Source organism: Rhinolophus sinicus, linkage group LG16 (genome assembly GCF_036562045.2).
Source record: "Rhinolophus sinicus isolate RSC01 linkage group LG16, ASM3656204v1, whole genome shotgun sequence".
Lineage (NCBI taxonomy): Eukaryota > Metazoa > Chordata > Mammalia > Chiroptera > Rhinolophidae > Rhinolophus > Rhinolophus sinicus.
The window spans coordinates 28,539,843-28,560,780 of record NC_133765.1 but is presented as its reverse complement, the minus strand read 5'-3'; the positions used below and the strand labels follow the sequence as shown (position 1 = coordinate 28,560,780).

General features: G+C 46.8%; 1 protein-coding gene across 5 annotated transcripts in view; it reads right to left on the bottom strand.

The window, feature by feature from the left end:
* KSR2 (kinase suppressor of ras 2) overlaps positions 1-20,938 on the bottom strand; it is a 343,303-nt gene that overhangs the window by 17,207 nt on the left and 305,158 nt on the right. For all 5 annotated transcript variants that reach the window (XM_019753947.2, XM_074321394.1, XM_074321396.1 and 2 more), the window contains 2 exons: positions 2,833-2,929; positions 1,648-1,781 (listed from right to left, as the gene is read on the bottom strand). In XM_019753947.2, coding sequence (XP_019609506.2) covers positions 1,648-1,781; positions 2,833-2,929 — 231 coding nt within the window. The remainder of the gene's footprint in view (positions 1-1,647; positions 1,782-2,832; positions 2,930-20,938) is intronic.

Here is a 20,938-nt window from a genome sequence, read left to right as displayed (position 1 = left end):
TTTCTTCCTCCACTTCCTTTGGCTTCAGAAAACCAAGAATCTGAAAGGAGGAAAATCAGAAGCCCCATCCCCCTTTCCTAGAGGATGGACATGGCACTAGGAGAAAGGAACTCGATCTTTAAAAGAGCCTGACCCCGGCTAAAGAAAACACCTGCTGGGTCTCTTGTCTGGATACAAACGTTGGGTTCACAGTGATATCACCAACTGCTTCCTCTGCCCTTCGCCTGCAGTGATGCCAACAGAGGAGTGTGCTGGTGCCCTCACAGCAAACCTCACACACAAGTGGTGCTGGGGAGGCAGAGGGAAGAAAGAATCCTGCACGATCCAGCCCTCCTGGCTTCTGGCTTCTGACTTGAGGTCTCTGTCCACCTAACTATTTATTGCTCTATTTCTTCATTTTTCTGCCTATTTATTTTCTTATCAAGTGCTGTAGATAGTGTTGGAGACTGCGGTGAATTTGGGGGGGAGGTCAGTGGAGTAAAACCTGAAAAAGAATTTCAAGCTTCTGTTTGTTACTACATCGTATAGAAATAGATCTAGTTTCACCAAATTTTGGACGGTCTGACTTAGATGCAAGGTATTATAGAGCGTGAACAAAATTCACTCTGCCTGTGTGTGGGTGTGTGTGTGTGTGGGGGGGGGGTAGGGCGAGGGTGTACCTTAAATAGATCAGGGGTTCTCAAAGCAGCTGAAATTGACATACAATGACAGAAAGTGTGAAGCTGCCTTTCTGAAGAGGCATGCCATTTATTATAAGAGGCATGATTAGAGAAAACACGTGGGGTTTAAAGCTTGAGTGTGTGTGTGTGTATGTGTGTACGGGCACACACACACTCTCCAAATTAAAAGTCACAAAGGGGAGACTTCCTGAATTATGGGTTGTTTGGGATCAAGCTGTTTTTCACAGGGTCAACTCAAGGCAGCTTGCTCTAGGGTGAGAGGCGCCTGAGAGTTAATTACTTAACGATGGTTAATGATTCTCCTGTGTGATACTGGGGAGGTATATGCAAATTAATACTAATTACAACAACTCGGCAGCAGCTACCATCTGTACTGCTTCCTGGGCTCCAGGCACTGTGCTGGATGCTTGAGGGATGTTATCTGATTTTTATCCGTGAGGATCCTGGAGGCAGGCATCGTCCTACCCATCACTTTTCTCGCAGATGCAGAAACGAAGTTCAGAGAAGTCCCACGACTGGACTAAAGTCAGTTAATAAGTGGCAGAGCCAAGCTGGGCCCCAGGTTGGGTCTGACGTTACGTCCCTTGTTTCTTAACGATACTCTACTAGAATTAATGAATTCATAAGAGAACTTTGAGCAGAGCTGTTGGGTGATTCTCACTTCCAGGTAAATCCTTGGGGTAAGGGAAGAGTCCTCCAGAGAAAATTCAAGGGCAAATGGTTTGCAGACTTGGGGATGCTCTGTGCCCACTCAAAGGCGCCATTTGCAAGTCAGGCCCCAGGGGACTCAGAGCACGACCTGAGTATCAGATCTTCATCATCACACAACACCCTGGCCGCTCAGCTAAGTGACCTCAGGCCCAACACGGAGTCTAGGTCACTAAAGCCATTTGAGATGACGTCCTACGGCCCCCACCTCCACCAATGTCTGTCGAGAACCCTTCTGAGCCCTTCCACCACCTCTCACCTGCCAGCCTGCAGCACCCCGGAAATGCTGAAGAGCCCAAAGTCTGTGATCACCACTTTGCCATTGTCGTAGAAGACGTTCTTGGACTTGAGGTCCTTGTGAAGGATTCCCTTGGCGTGGAGATAGCCCATGCCCTGCAAAGAGCAAGGAAACGGGGACTTGCCAGAGGAAACCTCAGTGCTCACTGCCATCCTGGCTTGGGGTCATGGGTCCCACTCCTTGCCTTGCCAATGAGACCACACTGAACAGCTGTAGAGCTGGGGCCCACATGCAAAGGCTTGCAGGTGGGGTGGAAGAAGGCACGGCAGCTGGGACCAGGGAGGGTCCCCAAGACACAAATCTGCCACCACCCTCAGACCACTGCAAAACCATCTCCATCTAGCTCTTCTGCTTCCTGAATTAGAAACAAAGGAAAATGTCTCTAGAGGGAAAAGGGGCAGGGACAAACCTGAGCTGAGGTCTCTAGAGAAAGGAATTCCATCAACCGTCTCCCCTCATGTGCTCTTTGAAAAATACCTCTTCTGCAGGGGCCTTGGTCCTTCTGTCTAGTTAACCCATGCCACTGCCAAATACACCGTGTCCCTCCAGAGACTGAGCATGACACGATAATCAAAAACACAAAGAACCTAGCGGTGGTCTAGCTGAAGGGTGAAGGTCTCGGATTTTTTTGTCTTTTTCTTTTTTGTCTTTATGAGCAGTCACATTCTTATTTCTTCTCACAACTCAGTTCTGCCACTTCCAGTAGAAATAAAAGACTGACTACAACTGACTCATGAGGCACCTGCCAGAAAACGCAGGATGTTCTGGCAGTTTTCTTCCAAACTGCCACCCACCAATTTGATGTTTTCCCAGCAGCTGTGGAGAGGGATGGCTGACATAGGAATTCATGGATCTGAGGGGTGAGGGATTCTCATAACGAGAATTTCTTCCCTCTGGTCCCTACACCCATCTAATGATCATGGTGATAAGGCACCAGAGTGACACCAAATGCTGGTAGACCATCCCTAACGGTCGTTATCTTGGCAAAATTCTTCCATACACACGGCCTGGTATTTTCAAGTCAAGTTTAATTCCTTTTAAGCCCAGGCGATTGGTGTGTAGGCAGACCTTGAGTCTCGGGGTGGGGGCAGGGGACGTGCACCGTCTTTCGGAGGTTCAGGGAGGAAGCCCCAGACCCTACGGTACCTTCACAATCTCTTGGGCAATCTGCCTGGTTTTGTTGACATCCAAGACAATCTTGGCATCCCTCACCACCGAATAGAGTGTGCGTCCCTTACAAAGGCTGAAAAGCAAAAGGACAAGAGAAGTTGTTAGCAGTTGTTACGATAAGGGTGACCCACAATGATTAGACGTGACACATGATAGAATGGAGTCGTGGACAAGGCTCTGTTATTCCTACGAGGTGATAAGCTTGGGACTAGACCTCAGATCTGGTTCTGGAGTGTGGGTCTGGGAGCAAGTTCTTCTGGGTTCTTCAGGATCTTTCTTCTCGCCCTCCCCGCCCTCCGCTCCACCCCGCCAGCATCCAAGGACACCTACAGAATCTAGCCACGGTCCACCTATCCCAGGGTCTCACAGACGGGAAGCTGCACGTAAACTGACAACTTCTGGGATCCTCAGACACCACTCAGACGACACTCTGCTGGCCACTCATCCCAGCTGCTCCCACTTGCCGGGAGGCGCTGCTGCGTGGGGACAGTGATCAAAGACCAGCAAAGCAGTGGCCAAGTACCATCCGCAAATGACGCATTCAAGCCTGAAGACAGGGGTATGTAAACACCAATAATACTCCCCCAAACCAGACGCCTGTATAGATAGAGGGTTTTTCAAACTATTTTCAGCCTCATTGAGTTCATTTCCAGGACCAGATGAATGACAAGATGAAAAGGGACATTATGCAGTGACAGGAGCACCTCATTTACTTGCCAGCCTGCTCATCCATCCTTTTCCTCCAATGTGAGCCCAATTCCTGGCACATACATAGCAGAAATTCAATAAACAGTCACCGAATGAATGAATAAAGAAATGAATGAATGAATGAGTTCTAGATTCACCAGAACATCCCCAGCCCCTAACACCATGTCTAGCTCATAATATCCAACGTTGGCAGAAAGAAGGAATGACATTAGCAAAGTTCGTTTCCCATCTACATCAAAATAAGGGCTTGAATTTTTCTTTTAATCTATGACCTTATTGCTGAAATACTCTACACATTTTATTCATTGTTTCGGTATTTAAACTTAGCTGATCACGTGGTTGAATTTAGAACTCTGGTATCAGAAAGTCTCAGTTTGAATCCCAGTCTGTTCCTTACTGTGTGTCTTTGGATGGGTTACTTAACCTCTCTGGGCCTCGGTTTCCTCACCTATCAAAGGAAACTAATGATATCTACCTCATAGAGTCAGCATGAGGGCAACATGAGAAAAGGAGCTTGGTACCATGCCTGGCACCTGGTGGGAAGTGTAGCACAGCGCTTAGTTAGGAGAACAGAGGCCCAGAGTCAGACGCTATGGGTTAGAATCCTGGCTTGTCGGCTAGTGGCTGTGTGACCCTTGACAGATGAGTTAAGCTCTTTGAGCCTCAGTTTCATTATTAGTAAAATGGGGCCAACAGTTCCTGCTTTCTAGGGTTGTTAGGAGAATCACATGAAATCGGGCACGTCAAAGTATAAGCATCTCTCATGCGTGACACAGAATACGTACTCAGGAAATGCTGGCTATTGTGAGAGGTAGTAAATGATCAACATACATATACACTTATGTAAATATATAAATTATACCTTTATACACACATCACATAAGTCTGTTATTTATCCATCCATTTACCCACTCACCCAAAATGCTACCTATAACCACCCATGATCTTTGACTAAGATTCACTTCACCTGCTTAAGGTGAGATTCCCAGGGTAGCTGACTCATCGGGCGTCTGATTCACCTGTCCCAGGTTGCCCAGTAAGTCAGCAGGAGGCAGCTATGATGATTCAAGGCTGTCCCCAGTTGGCGGCCCACCCAGGTGTTTAACGGGGGCTGAGTTGGAGAGCAGGGCGAGGGCTGAGCTCTCAGCAGGAGCAGGCGTTAGGCAGGTGTCCAGGGTGGCTGAGGCTTGGCTCATCCAACTAAGTTAGTCCAAGTGTCCACAGCAACTGCTCTGAGCTTGGGATTTCTGTAACTAACATGGGTGCCCTAAAAGCCACGTGCAGGTGCGCAGTGGGGAAGAGAGGGGAGGACAGGATGAAGGCTTACTGAGTACGTGTGTGGGACCTATCTCACCTCCACAAATCCTCTCAGCACTCCCACAGGGTCCCCATTTTCACCCCTGTCATATAGGTAAGGATATAGAGACCCAGAGGGGTGGAGGACCTGCTCACAGACACACAACCATGATGTCAGCCTGTTCCTGACGTTTTTCTCCTCCTCGGTGTGAGTGCCCAGTTATTGGACATGATTTTCGAGCCATTAAAGAGACATGCAGGTAAGTGAGCCCACATCCAGACTCTACCAGTTACTGCTTTATGGGTGATTCCAGAAAGTGACTTCGACCTCAGTTTCCTCATCTGTAAAATGGGGATAATAGTGACAATACCATCTAACGTATACACGCCCTTTCTATATGTCAGACCCTAACCTAAGCACAGGAGCCCCACAAGGTGGGTATTGCCACTGTATTTCATTGATTCTAAGATGCAGATTTCCCTGCATTTTAAAATCTCTGAAATCAGAACGTGTCTTGTATTCACTTTGACAGGTCAGGTTCACGGGCACTGATTTCTTTCTTTGTAGTAGATAAAATAAATGGTGCATATTCTAATTGATGGCATCTTAGATTCAATGAAGTCTGGGATCGGCCCCATTTTACAGATGAGGAAACTGAGGCCCAGAAAAGTTAAATGGAGCTGGTATTTGAATCCAGGCAGCCTGGCTCCAGAGCTTGGGCTCCTCACCCCCATCTTTTGCTTCTTAACAACTTTCTCTGAGACTCTGGCACGCCCTCAGCAAATGGTAGCTGTAATGTTGCTATGATCAACACATATGGCAATGAAAATTAATGAGGCCTGCTGACCTTGGTGGCAGAGTCAGTCTGGAGGTCGGGAGAAGGTGTTTTAGTGACTCAAGGATATATTTAGTACCTCTCAAGCTTCTGGAGCGGTAGTCACACATGCACGCGTGCACACACACACACACACACACACACACACACTCCCTCCTTCTCTCTCAGTACCTCTCTCTGCAACAAAGATCATGTTTTTCCAAGAAGACGAGCAAGGACCTGGAATTTCTCATCTAATCTGCAGGCCACCATCTCTCCCAGCCCTGGCCCCAGGCAGCTCATATAAGCTGGCTTTCTACCTCACATCCCAGGTGACACAGAGAGCCTTTTGGCCAAGATGGCACAGAAAGTATAAGATGTTTGTTGTAAATCTGCCTAAAAGAGGCTGTCAGAAACAATGAAATAAAACCATCTAGAAGGTTTATCTCCAAGGGCTTCTGTCCAATCTGACATCCTGCCAAAGCAGTGGCTGAGACAGAAATCGGGACGCTCCTGGCAGTCCCTTCCTTTCCCTCCTCCAAACTCCTTACCAAGCCCAGGACCCAGGCTGGTAGGAAGGGTGGGGGTATGTGTGTAGGGGGTGGGCAACCACCTCGGAAGATGGTTCGGCTCTCAGTTCAGCGCTGCCACCTCTGCGTTCACTTGGCCTTGGAGACTCACTGTAACGGTACTTATAATCTCCACATTTGTAACTGTGGGTGACCCCAATAATGACCCCCAAAGGTAGTCATGTCCTAACCCTCAGAACCAGTGAATACGTAACCTTGCCTGGCAAAAGGGATCTTGTAGCTCTGCCTGCCTGGAGCTCTTCAGGCAGTCGGTTTCGAAGTCAGCCGTCATGCTGAAAACACTGGGTTCTGTCAGAAAGGATTCACAACCCCTTGTCTCTTGCTCACTTCTAAGCATTCCCCACCTCTCAAAACTCAAAACCCATTTAATTGCCCTCTGCTCTTTCCCCCCCTCCCTTGAGCAAATAAATCCCATTCCAAGGGACAAGTTACATGCTCCATCAAATTCCAGCCACCGGCAATCTCCAGTTTCCAAGTCGTTCATGAATCTAGCACTGGAAGTATTAAACCTTGGGACTCGGGGGCTTTGTAATAAAAAACGCCAGGTTAGCTTCCTATAAAAATGGGAAGTGCCAGAAAGCAAGTGAGCAATGCCAGCCATTTGCCACCTGCTTAACCTGAGTGTGCGTCCAGGAAATGAAGAGTTATAGAGTCCCATTAAGTAAAGGGGTTGGCTGGGGAGGGTACACATCCCAGTCCAATGAGAAAGATGACAGTGCGCGCCAGGCATTAAAAGATGCAAAGCAGGAGCCTCGCTGCCCAGGAGAGCAGGGCATAGTTTTTGCTAAGGCACGTCCCCTTGTCCTCCAGCCTTTCATATTCTTGCAAAGCTCCGAGAAGCTGAGAAGCGGGGAGGAGAAAGGAAGCTTAGACTCTCAGTGGTGCTGGATTCGTCACTCCAGAGCCGGATCTGACTTTGCCAAATCCAGAGACCAAGGACTGATGGACTGTTCCGAGCCCTTCAAGGACTGAGATGGGGGTTCAGCCCATGAGGGGGGCACTCCTGCCCCTGACTGTGACCCATGCTTCTGGGTACCTGGTGACATTCTGCCCTCTCTGGTCTGGGCTTGACAAGGTGGGGGATGTTCCAAGGGCACAGGCAGCGAGGCGGGGGAGGTGTCAGCCTCCAGCTCACAGCAGGAAGAACTTCCAGGAAATGGTAGCTTGGCTGGTCCTCTGCCTCTTGTCACATTGCCACCATCCAAGACCTGCTCTTCTTGACTTCGTCCAGAGACACCTTGGGATATGCTCCACCCTAACTCTGCAGCACATGTTCTCAGCATCCCCTGAGGGTCGGCCTCGGCATCTCACTCGGTACCCCTCAGATTGCAATCATTCCGGAACCACCTTGAGATTTTTGCCAGATCAGCCAATTTGTATTATTTATCACGTACTAATAGTTTTCTTTAGATGCACCGCCTTTGAAAAATAAGTGGATTAAAAAAAATAACAACTTTCTATCATTATCGTTTATTGTTACCAGATGGAAAACCAGAATCCCTAGCCCCAAATAAATGTCAAAATAAATACAATGAAAACAAACACATTGAAAAACAAAATTAAATCGAAGCTTGGCATTGTGGCCTGCCAAATGGTCTGAGCTTGAGGCCTTGCTTTTTGTTAAAACAAAACAAAACAAAAAAAACAACCAAGTTTAGAAAATAAGGCTTAGGAAAGTGTTAAATAGCCCTGCATAGAGACTTTCTCCTTAATATCAACAGGACGATGGAGAGAATTGAAGAAGAAAATCATTGTCTCACTATGTGATTCTGTTATTCGGGGCTGGTTGTACCTGACCTACCTTCTGGAAGACCCTGACTCATTTAATCCCCATACCTGCAAACCCTCCCTTCCGGCCAATTACTATTAACAGGTACTACAGGTCAGGTGAATGCAATGACAGAAGGGCCATTTCTTTGCTCTGACGGAGCTGACATTCTCGTAGAGGAGATGGACAATAGCACATAGAATCATTTCAAGTTACAATCAGTACAATGGAGAAACAAACGTGAGGTCAGGTGAAGAATAAGAAGACAGAGATGGGTGTCTCTATTAAAAGGACTCAGCATCTCCGGAGAGACCCCCTCCCACTACATCATATTGTTTCAGAGCAAACACGCTGGGCTGATTTCGGGCAACTTCTAACCAAAATGCTCTGAAGAGCAGGCATTGTCTTGTTTAGGATAATGACCATCTCCCGAAAGCCTACCAGGGGACCAGGACAGAGGCAAAAGGTGTCCAGGCATTGTTTTGTTTCATGCTTCTAGTAACTCTCTAAATGGGTGTGGTTATTCTCATCGTACCAACGAGGAAACGGAGGCAACAAGTCAGCCTGGATAGGAGCAGACACTTTAGAATCAGACCCACCTGAGATAAAATTCTGCCCCGTCCTTGCTATGTGATCTTGGGCAAGTTACCTGAAATTGTCGGCACTCACAGTGCTTGGTGAACTGTGAGGTGGGGTGATCAGGTAAGGGGGCTGGTTATAGGTACGAGTATGTGTGTGATCTCTGTGTCCAGTTTTAATACCCACTGCTTAGCACTGCTTGGCGATGACGCGAGGTAAGACGGTAGCCTCTGTTTACGGTGCTCTCTCCCCCAGGCACTGAACTGAGAACTACTATGTAAGGCCAGCTTTCCTAGGAGGGGAGACACTGTGTACAAATAAGGAAATTCATGTGCAGGAAGGTTAGGTAACCTACCCAGGGGCCCACAGTCGGTAGGTGACAGGGTCAGAATTTGAGTCCAGGTCTCAAAGCATCACATCTTTCCAGGATTGCTTAAGATTCTTTGGGAGAAAATGATTTCGCTAAGGAGAAAGTGGCCGAGCCCAACTCAGAAGGCCGAACCTCCGGAAACCCATGTTTGTCCATCGAGCTCAACTGAGACACCCCTCTCCCCCAATTCTAGGCCTTTCTTTCCACCCTCCAAATTCAGGACCAGCCCATGTTGGTCTCATTGTCTGTTTGCTGCTTCTGTTTGGGAATTCCTAGCTGCCACCTGGAGAGAAACAAGAGAGGTTGAAGAGGGCTAGACCATCTGAGAGGGTCTGCATGCCTCCTCACAGGTCCAGTGGGTGGCACACGGCTGGCCAGGCCCAGGGAGGTGCTCAGGAACGAGTGAATGAATGAAGGAATGAATGAGTCCTACCCCCTTCCTTCTTCCCTTTGCCCATTATAGCTGGGAGAGCTGGGTTTAATGCCAAGGCAGGTTTCTCCCCACTGGCTTAGCACACAAAAAAGACCATGAGCCATACCAGATCAAGGTAGCAATGAATTCTAGACTCCCCTGCGCCCAGCACCACGTGGCACCAAAAGACCAAACAGGCCACTGCCCTGCCCTCCAGGGCTGGATATCAAAACACATCAACTCTTGTTGCTCCCTGACCAGAACCACATTTTTGTTTTGTTTTTTAAGCTGAACAGTAGACTGAATTACTGTTTTAAAAATGTATACACATACCACTTAATTTATATGCATTAAAAATCCACAGAGAGGTTTGATTCTGAGGGTATTAGCAGAACTATTTCCGGGTAGTGGGATTCGAAACTTTGCAAGTTTTTTTTTTTTTTTTCTTGCTGCTTATCTCTCTTTTCTAATTCCCCCCCCCCCCATAAACATGTGTTACTTTTGTAACATGAAAAAGAAAAATGCGCCCCTAGGTCAAGACTGAAATGAAACCAGACACACATGTTTATGCTCTAGATGGTTTGGAAAATATTGAACCAGCGACAAATTGAAATGAGAAAGTATAATCTGAACCGAATTCATACTCCAAGCAGTTCAGACTTGCTCAAAAAGGTCTCTGGCTATGACTCGAGGGCAGGGTTTAACGTGATCTGGGCACACGGTGAGTGGCTAGTGCTACTTGAAAGCGCCAAGAGCATCCTCCCACTGGAAAAATTCAATGTCTATTGTGGATGACAGTTTATTATTGAGTTTTAAAAAGAACTGTGTGGCTGGTAAGAGGCGAAGGGGCAGACAGATTAGCGGTGGACACAACCTCAAAAATGGCTGTGTGTTTTCCACTCATGGGAGATGGTGAGGTGGGGAGGGGAAACGCAGGAGGGAAAGTGATGGGAGAGAGGAGAGTCCTACCTTCCTACAGGGTGATGGGCATGTGTCTGAGTGTGGAACCTACCTGGTCACGGTATAAGAGAACATGTACAGAAATTTCTAGAATTCAGGTTGTAGACTAGTGTTAGAGATCATTGGGTCCACATACTTCATAGAAGATACGGGGAAACCAAAACGCAGAAGGATGATGGAATTTCCCTAGGTCATACTTCAAGGGGCACAGGCTGGTTTGAACCCAGACCTGTCTGAGGCTCAATCTTGTGTGTGCAGCCTTGGAACCACGCTGCCTCCTAAGAATAACAAATACCGTTTGGCGAACTTTCCCATGAACACTCTGTTAAGGGTTTTATACGAATAATTTCCTTTAGTTGTACTACTAACCTCGACCCCATTAGGGAGGTGTTATTCCTACTTCACAGATGGGGAGACGAGATGCCGAGAGGTGAGGCCATTTGCTAATAAGCTCACGCGAGGCTACGAAGTAGAGCTGGCATTCTACCATGAGTCTCTTTGACACCAGCATCTTGTTCCTAACCACCCGGCAACATGGCCTCTTTGGGAAGTGGAAAGAACAGGGATGGAGGGATGAGGAAACCAACAATTTCTAAGTTCCTGAGAGCTCTGGGCCCATTTCACCCACACCAGAGCCCTGTGGGGGAACTTTTCATCCACCCATTTTTCCGAAGAGGAAGCAAAGGCTTGAGGGAATAAATAACTCGCCCAGGATCCTTCTGGGCCAGGATGTGGAGGCAGGCTCTGAGTCCAGTTTGCCCAAAGCGCCTGGCCTTTCCACTGCCTCCCATTAATTTAGAGAAGGCCTCTGGTGCTGGGACACTCCAGCACACACCCAACTGGCCCACCGTCCACATTGCTTTGCAGGGTATTTGGAAGAGTGTGGATACACGAGCCGATTGGAGCCAGGATTCTAGGACGGGCGGCAAACTATGGCCCACAGGCCAAATTTTTATGCACATCTATCTATGCCTGTTTCTGTATAGCCCATGAGCTAAGACAAGTTTTTACACCTTTAGATAAAGGTTAAACGCATTCAAGAAGCATGATATTTTGTGACACGTGAAAATTGTATGAAATTCAACTTTCTACGTCCATAAGTAATGTTTTATTGGCATACCGCCATACCCTTTGTTTGTGTATTGTCTATGGATGCTTTCATGCTACAAATGCAGACTTGCATAGTTGTGACAGAGACCGTACGGCAAAGCCCAAAATGTTTACTGTCTGGCCCTTTACAGAAAATGTTTGTTGACCTCTGCTCTAAGAAATTGGGGAGGGTCAACAAATTGGTCTGCGAGAACTAGAAAGGGTTGGACAACTTTGAACCATTCTCCTCTGCATTGGAAACTGGGTGTAGTCAAGGTCAAATGAATTTTTCCATTTGTTCATTCATTCATTCATTCATTCATTCATTCATTCATTCATTCATTCATTCAAGCATGCATTGAGCCAGCACTCCCAGAGCCCCTACCCTACCAGGCACTGTGCTAAATGTGGGGCTACTGACCCTGGTGGGTGAGGCAGACAGTACACATGACAGTGCCAGTGTCCCAGGTGCAGGGCCAGATCTCTGCTCGGGACTGAATTGGGCTGACGAGGGAGAAGGCTGAGCCGCCTGCTGCCACCCCAGACAGGAGGAGAGAGGGTCCAGTGAAGGATACACCCAAGCCAGATACATTGTACCTCAAACATAGAAGCACTGTCCCGTCCATGTCATACATCTTACACATTTCTAAGTCTCCTGTCTCTTCTTCTTCACAATTCTGCGCCTAAATTCCTATACACGCCCTAACACAGCCTTCCCAGGCAGCCCCTAGTCACTAAATTAGCTGGAAAAATTGTTCATCCAAGTGATATAAATCCCAAATTGCTTTAGAATGCTTTCCTGACAGACCACTGGCTTGGACAGGGCCCCCAGGGGAGAAGTTTCCTGGTGTGCTGCCACCACAAAAAAGGGTTACTGTAGCTGGATCAAAAACCACAGGCATGACACACGTCTGGACATATGGATATATACGTGTGCATTGTTTCTATGGGTGCAAGTGCCTCTCTGTGTACATATGTTTATGTGCATGTGAACAGGTGTATATACATGTGAGTGAATTTGTGTGCATATATGTGTGCATGGGTACAGTACATGTGTGCATGCATGTTTATGTATGTACCTCTGTGTGTGTGCAGGTGCCTGTGCATTTTTATGCACATCTATGTCTATCTATGGGTATGTTTTTGGTAACTGGAGCTGGGGACAGAAACGCAGGCGTGGTCATGCCAACTGCAGACCTGGCCACAGCCGCTCTCACCCCTCAGAGAGAACTCTGCATTTCCCCTGACCTTTGAAATGCTCCAATAAAAACATTGAGTCTTTGTCTGAAACCTGGAAGCTCAGGTTGCCAGGGCTGAGGGGAGATGGGGAGGTGGGTTGGGCAGGGACTGTTACACAGGGTTTCTTTTGGAGGAGCTAAAACATTCTAAAATTATACTACATTTGGTGATAACGGCACAACTTTGTAAATATACCCAAAACCACTGAACTGTATGTACATTTTAAATGAGTGGACTTAGTGATATGTATTTGTTTAAAAAACAAACAAACACAAAAACCCTGGAAGTTCACAAAAATCCCCACTCACTTCTTCCTGTTGCATTTACAGAGGAGCCCTGGGCTGGGAAATAGGAAAAACCCCTGACTTCATAGCCTTGTCAACCAGAGAAGGAATTTCCCCCGGTTTCTACAACCCATGCCTCTGCCAGCCTAATGGCAAAGAACAGTGTCATTTGCACTTGCAAGCTTCCTAGATAAGGCAAGAACACCTAGGGGATTTAAGACAGGCTGGATAGGCAGAAGTGCTGGGATGAACATTGGGAGGGAAAGGAACTTGAACTAACATTTCATCACCCCAAGAGAAATGGAGAAAACCTCGAGACAGAGGAATGGGCTGGGAGGAATCGTTCCTTTGAGAAGCAGAAAGAGAGAAAGAGAGTGGAAAGGAGAGAGAACTCATGGGGAGGGGAGTGGCATCGGGCGGTGAAGAGCGCAGAATCTGGACTTGGACAGAACTGGGTTCCAGATCCAGCCCTAATGCTCTTTAGCGATGAGCTTTTGGACAAGTTTTTTAAAACAAATGCAGGTGGACAAAACAGAGTCTACCTCACAGGCGTAGGGAGGGTTAAATTAGAAAACTCTTGGGTGAAAGAAACAAAGCCACGTTGTTCACCAAATTCTGCTGCATAGCACTCCCTCCCAGGCTCATGGGAGATCTTACTTCCCAGCCTCTGTGTAGTTATGCAGCACCACATGACTGGGTCTGGCCAATGAAAAGTGACCCCTGTCACTTCCTGGTGAGGGTACTGAGAAGCCCAGTGTAGAATCTGGAGTCTTCCTTCTTTTGTGCCACTGTGACCGTGGAGGCACCATGATAATACGGCGGAGCCACAAGATTGGAATATCCTGGATCCCTGAGTAACTGCATGGAAGACAGCTGCTGTTGGAGCATTGCCCAACCTATAGCAAACTTTATGTGAGCAATAAACTCTGAGGCAAAGCCACACAGTTTCTAGGGTTGTCACTGCAGCATAAGCCTATCCTATCTTGACTAATGGAATATGTAAAAAGGTTAGCACCCGAAAATATAGAAAGCACTCCATAAATAATAGCTACTATGGTTAATGGGTGGACCTCCAAGTACAAAGTGAGTAAGGTTATAAGAAGAGAATGGAGAGAGAAAAGGGACAGTAGCAAAATAAACAAAAATAAGGTACTGTGGCTAGGGTCAAACTTACTGTAAGCATCACCAAGGAAACCAAAGTCTCTGGAATGGGAACTGTGTTTCTCTTGCTGCTGAAGAAGCCTGGTTCTTTTCCGAGGGCTCACAGACACCTCCATTAGCAAGTAACTGGGCAGCACCAGGATTTTAAAGAACCAGAGGAGAAGGGGAACCTGTGCTCGGTGAGATTCAATTTCATGTTTTCGTTAATAGCTTTCTCCCGCTTCTCACAGATAGAAAAGCAAGTCACCCTGGGGATTGACCTCACCTCTCAATCATTTAAAACCAGAAGATAAATGTCCAGAGAGATGAAAAACACAGGTGCGATGCCCCAAAAGGTTGTCATGTGACAATGTTGCATCTTCATGGGGAAGATGAAAACTGCATGGAACCCTATTACAAATATTTCCATCAGTGGCCAAGTCTCCCTTTGGTAATCTGTTTCAACTGAAAGTCCCGTCATTCTCCAAAACCCAATTCAGAAGGGGCAGGAACAAAATATAAGCTTGTGCCAATTTCTCAGAGATGGACAAACATCGTCACTCAAGTTCATTTGGGGTTCTTTTGTCCTTTATGCTTTTAAATCCTGGGCACCAAGAGGATTCCTTCTTCCTCTTTGCCTGGGGAATCTTGCCCTCCCAGGTCTCCTTAAATCCTAGGTACTCTTGCTTCTATCTACAAAGCTTCAAGGGCAAAGCTGTAGAGACCTTACTAAGCAAAGGCCCAGACACCTCGATATCCAAGGTTCATGTGTTTGGGGATGTTCTGGTGAGGTGGGTGGGAGGGGGTGCCCAGACCTGGGGAGTTAGGACCAACCAGGCCACTGGCTCTACAAGGCTCAGAACCAGGGTCCCGACCTCATGTCAGACCCTTTACTATCCTCTCCACCAGTGTGGAAGCTGTCACATCATTTCAGCCACACTGTGGGTAAGTAGGTACGGTTGACCTCGTTGTACATCAAGGAAATGTAGGTTCAAGGTTTAACCCAAACCCAGGAGCCAGCACACGGTATGCTGACCCTTCTGCTAAGACCAGAACCCAGACATTCTGCTTCCATTTTTTGCGTTTTTTTCATCAGAGCACCCCAGCCTCCTGTTCAGCCTGAGTTGCACTTGTGTTGCTTACACTCAGGGAACACTGGACAAGTAACAAAACTTCTTGGAGACTGTCGTAGATGGAATGTGTGTGTCCCCTGCAAGTTTATATGTTGAAACTTAATCCACAGTGTGATGGTATTAGGGGGTGGGGCCTTTGGGAAGTGATTAGGTCATGAGAATAAAGCCCCCATGGAGGGGATTAGTGCCCTTATACAAGGGACCCTTGCCTCTTCCATCATGTGAGATGACAGTGATACAACAGCTGTGTATGAACCAAGAAAATGGGCTCTCACCAGACACTGAAACTGCCAGAACCTTAATCTTGGACTTCCCTTCCTATCCTCCAGAACTGTGAGAAATAAACGTCAGCTGTTTATAAGCTACGCAGTCTATGGCATTTTGTTATAGCAGCCTGAATGGAGTAAGACAGAGCCTGATCTGTGAAATGGGGACACATAATTGTAGTCACCTCTCAGAGTGGCTGTGATCTTTAATAATATGCTCGTCACTGTGCCTGGCCCACAGTCAGACTCAATAACCATCTGCTCTTATTACAATTTCTCATCCCAGAAGGTCAAGGGACCTCATACTTTGGTGCCCTGTACACCCCCCAGTTGGCACCATTTGTTCCAACTCAGCTGAACTATTAGTATTTTTCTGAATGCGATGTCTTCTTTCTCCCACCTTCTTCCCTTTGCCTATACGGCCTCTCCTGCAAGAATACCCTTCCTCCATTCCCCATTTCTTTCAAAATGTCTTATTCTGCAAGAAACAGCCCACCCTACTTCTGAGTTCTAGTCACACCCTTCACACACCTCTCTTTCAACCCTTTCTGCTTGGTACAATGATGGCTGAGTTTCTTGGGTGTTAGTTGGGTGGACAAGCAAATAAGTGGATACGTGAATTATTAACGAAGCCATTTTTGATAATTTCGATGGGGGACACACGTCTTGAGCATCAATGACTGGGAAAGAACCTTCAAAACTGATACATCTGCCACCACATTGGGCCAATGAAACATCATGTCTATTGAAACTAGAAGCTAAATAAATGGCAAGGCTCTCAGATGCAGTTTCATAAATGATTTCAACTAAGTAGGCCAGAAGAATTAGATGATGGATGTTATTGGTTCTCCATGTTGTATGTTAACGCTCTTTTTGGCAGTCTGAAAATGACATTTCTGTCCCCACCCAGTTGTCACCTCTTTTCCCATGTAGCAAACATTGATACATATTTTTTTCAGACTTGTCTATTTCAGGTGGTAAATTCTATCCCTGTTTGGTGCATGCACGTGAGGGTCTGTTCACTTCAGAGATTCAGAAATACCAACTTTTTGGTGTCAGAACAGCCCTGTGTTGTCCACAAGCCCGACTGTTGCCTCCCAGTGCAACTTCAAAACCAACACTGGAGATGGGAGAAGGAGCCAGGTGTGGGGTCCTTTCCAGGAGAAAAGTAGAGAAACAGACCTTGGATTTTCTCCTGCAAAGGTGGAACCTGGACAGAGGCCCAGAAGAGAGAGCGCAAGAGCTTCAGAGTAAAACAGGCTCGGGCACTTCCTAGCCGAGTCACCGAGACACATTATTTATTTTCTCTGTGCCTCAGTTTCCTTATCTGCAAAACGAGGGTGATACTATCATCCTCAGGAGGAGGCAAAGAAATGCCCAGATGTGAATCCTGCCTCAATTACTATATGTTGCTTTATCTTGCTGAGACTCATGTTTTTTATCCATAAGCTGGTTTTCATGAACCTGCCTCACTGTTCTGAAAATTAAATAATCCATCCAAAGTGCTCACAGTTGTGCCTGGCTCACAGAGGGTGCTAAAGAAAATGCAGCTATTCATTCTAAGGATAACAACAATACTAACACATTCATTGCCTTCTTCCCTGTAAGTAACCACCAAAGGCATGAATTAACACAGCAGACTGGATGATTGTCTCCGGGGTCCCAGGCTGAGTGCTAGGCTCTGGGAGTCACATAGTTCAACGAGACAGCCCAGGACCTCCTGGAACTTCCAGTCCAGTGGAGGAGGCAGATGTGTAAGCACCCACATCCAACTTAGGGCACCAGTGTGAAGAAAGGCACAGAGGAGGGAGTGGCCCCTGCTGCTTGGGGGAGGGGCAGCTGTGGAGGAGGGCTTCCAGCAGAGGTGCAGAGAAGGCAAAGGGAAAGCATCAGCCAGGGACACATTTAAACACCGTCTCAACATCACCAGGTCATTGGGGGCTCAAGGAAGACCTCCCACTGCTGTCAGGAAGTTAAGACCCCAATGCCTCCTAGTGGTCTTCCCATTGTCCGCTTCCCTCCCTCCAATTTGCTCTCCCTCCACCCAGCAGGGGAATGAACTTTGTGACTCCACAGGGTATCAAGTTACCGCCCATCCAACACCCCAATAAATATCCTTCAAGAGTTTTCCATGGCAGAATGATGAAATCCTTGGTCCCGTTTATCCGGCCCCTGCCTACTGCCACTCTGGCCTCTTAGTATGACCCTCGTCCCTCATGTCCGGTAGGAGATGAGCCTGAGAGTGCTGCTGAGGGCAATGAGGCAGTTATTCCTCTTGGGAACCTCTGGGGCCCATGCAGACGTGCCAAGGAGTTTACAGGCTTCATAGAGGTAATCATCTGACTGACACACAAGTGATGCTCAGGGCAGTGCCCAAATCCAGGGAAAAGCAACAGCCAGATTTCACATCTGGGCAACGTGTGGGGATTCTGATAAGTGGCACCGCTTCTAAAGGAGAGAGTAAAACCACTGTGTCTTGAGACAGACAGACAGACAAGGTGGGCAAAGTCTAGGCAAGGCTGAGTTCACAAGTCCTGTCACAGCACACGGAAGCCGACATGGGCTAAGGTGGAACAGCCAAACTGCCGCGTGCACTAAGAGATTATGTGGGCCACCTGGAAGCTTATAAGCTCATTCCCTTATTCATTCACTCATTCAAGTATTTACTGTGATGCCAGGTGCAGTTCCAGGTAACAGAGAGGTAAACAAAGCTTCTGCATTCATGCCCCTTACATTTTATAGAGGGAGAAAATCAAAAGAAACAAATGAATTAGGAATATATTAATGACAACAACAGCTAATGTTTAGATGTGCCCTATGCTATTCTAAGCATCTGCATATTTCACATTATTTAATCCTCCATCACAGCTCCATGAGGTCCTTGTTGTACAGGTGAGGAAAGCAGGGGTACAGAGAGGGTAAGTAACTTGCCCAAGGATGCACAGCTAAGTGGTGGAGACAACCCTCGTGCCTGTGCAAGCCTCCATGAAAAATACCATGGCTAAGATAATCACCACCTTGCACTAGCATGTCTCAATTTCTTTTCCAGCATTATCACCGCTTTCCTCCACGTAACCCTGAGATGTAGGTATTCGCATCATCCCCATGTTACGGGGAGACAACTGAGGCTCAGGGAAGGGAAGTGACTTCCTGAGCACGCTCGGGCACTACGTTGGGGAGTCCAGCCTAGAATCCAGGTCTAGCTTCTCTTGAGAAGAAAGGGGTGAGGATGGTCTCCTGTTTCTTTTTTTTTTTTTTAATTTAAATTTATTGGGGTGACAATTGTTAGTAAAATTACATAGATTTCAGGTATACAATTCTGTATTACATCATCTATAAATCCCATTGTGTGTTCACCACCCAGAGTCAGTTCTCCTTCCATCACCATATATTTGATGGTGTCGTGTTTCAACAGTACCTAAAAGATTCCAGGCACGTGCCTGACCATCCAGGGGGAAACCACCATGGTCATTACCTGCCTCCCCGCAACTCACAGCACAGAGGTCCTGGAGTCTGGCTGCTGCGCTTAAATCTCAGCTTCCCTGCCTCCTCCCTGGATGCCTCGGAAAGTCACTTACCCCGGGCCCTTCATCTGTAAAATGGGAATGAGTCATACGCACCCTAGGAAGATAGCTGTACGATGACCCAAAACCATTAAAATAAAGGGTTTTGCCCTAGTAAGTACTCAATAGATATTAACAATCATTACGATTATTACTCCCACTTTTCCAGTAAGAATTATTCCTATTACCACAGCTTCAGCATCTGCTATTCTTTGGAAACTGAATTTTTGTCCCTCAGTTTTGTCCCAGGGAAGCCCAAAAGCCACTTGTACCTGAGATACCTAATGAGTAACAACAGTGACATAAACTACCAATTGTTGATTTCAAACTGTATCTTAGACATCAAAGAAGGGCACTATACCTGCGTTATTACATTTCCTCGCCTCAATAACCCTGCTAATGAAGACATATCTACACCTTTTAGAGAATGACGAAAGCAGCCAAGCAGTCACGGAGGCCGGTTGCACCAGAGTCTGTAAGATTCCAAGGTCTCTGTCAAGATGCTCTTCTGAGTCTGACATGGCTCTTTCTGGGCACTATACAGTGGTCCCTAATCCTGGGTCTGTGACAGAATTACTGAGAGAGCCTAAACAAAATGACACCCGAACCCCTTGACTCAAAGTCCTTTGGGGGTGGAGGGTAGAGTCCAGGCATCACTCATGATTAAAAAGCTGCCTAGGTAATCCTGATGTTAAGCCAAGGTTCAGAACTACTGGAAAAGCTGAAACCACTCATTTTGACTCAATAAAATAAAAATCAAAATCTCATTTTCATTGAAATCCAGCGGAAAACTATCTACCCCCTCAAGTTTGTTTTGAATCTTTTTGTTTACAAAACACTTTCATCTTCCTGGTTTAATCTACTGCTTGAAACAATTCTGTGGTGTAAGGATCAGTATGCCCATTCTACAGATGAGGAAGCTGAGGACCACTGAGCCCAAAAGACTCGCCTGAGGCCATCCTGCACCAAGATGGGAAACCAGGTCTCCCAAGTCCAAGTCCAAGAGGCTTTCCTCAAACAAAAGTAACCAGAGATTTAAACAAATCTTAAGATATTTAAAGAAAGCCAGGGCCATTAATCTCACACAAGGGAAGGAGTTCAAGGGACCTGGTTTTGACACCTGACCCCAAAAGATATTCTTACTAGGGCTGACTAATGGCTTTTACTGTGATAACAAATGGTAACATAGAGCCATTGTCAGATTTGGATTAAATGGGTAAGGGGACGGGGTAAGATGTGTTTCTTAGAGAAAGACCATTTTAAGATAAAGTGAAGATTTTGGGAGTTGTGAGCCAGAAACCATTCGGGCTGCTGTGTGTCCTGTCACCTGCAGCTCCATCTGCCTGCAGACAGTGAATGTGCTGAGACTCATACTCTGGTTGGTTTTCTTGAGTGGGTTAAACTTACCCCCCTCGATCTTGTTTGAACTACTGATTTGCTTAGCAAACACTTTCTTTATAAATAATGAGTAAGTAACCTCCAGCCTGCCGCTGATAAATTATGATGAGTTGAGAGTTAATGGGGTATAAAGTAGGCAGTGAATCGCCCTGCCTTTTGGTCTGCAGCTCCCACCCCACTGCCAACCTCTGGAAAAATGTGCTAAGCTACCTCAGAGCCTGATAAATTGGTACCCTCTTCCCCCACCTCACTACCTGAGAATACTCTCCCATCACCCTCTCCTCAATGTATTACCAGGGTCTCAGCTTCCACACTCATCAGCATAGAGTTCCATACAAATTAGAACCAAGGAAAGGAAACATGAAGGCAAAGATGATTCTGATTCTTTTAGCCCCGCTGCCTGGCTTTCCATTTGGGTGGTCTGTTTTCATGTCTGGGAATGTGCCTCGCAGTTCATTTCCATAAGAGTGCA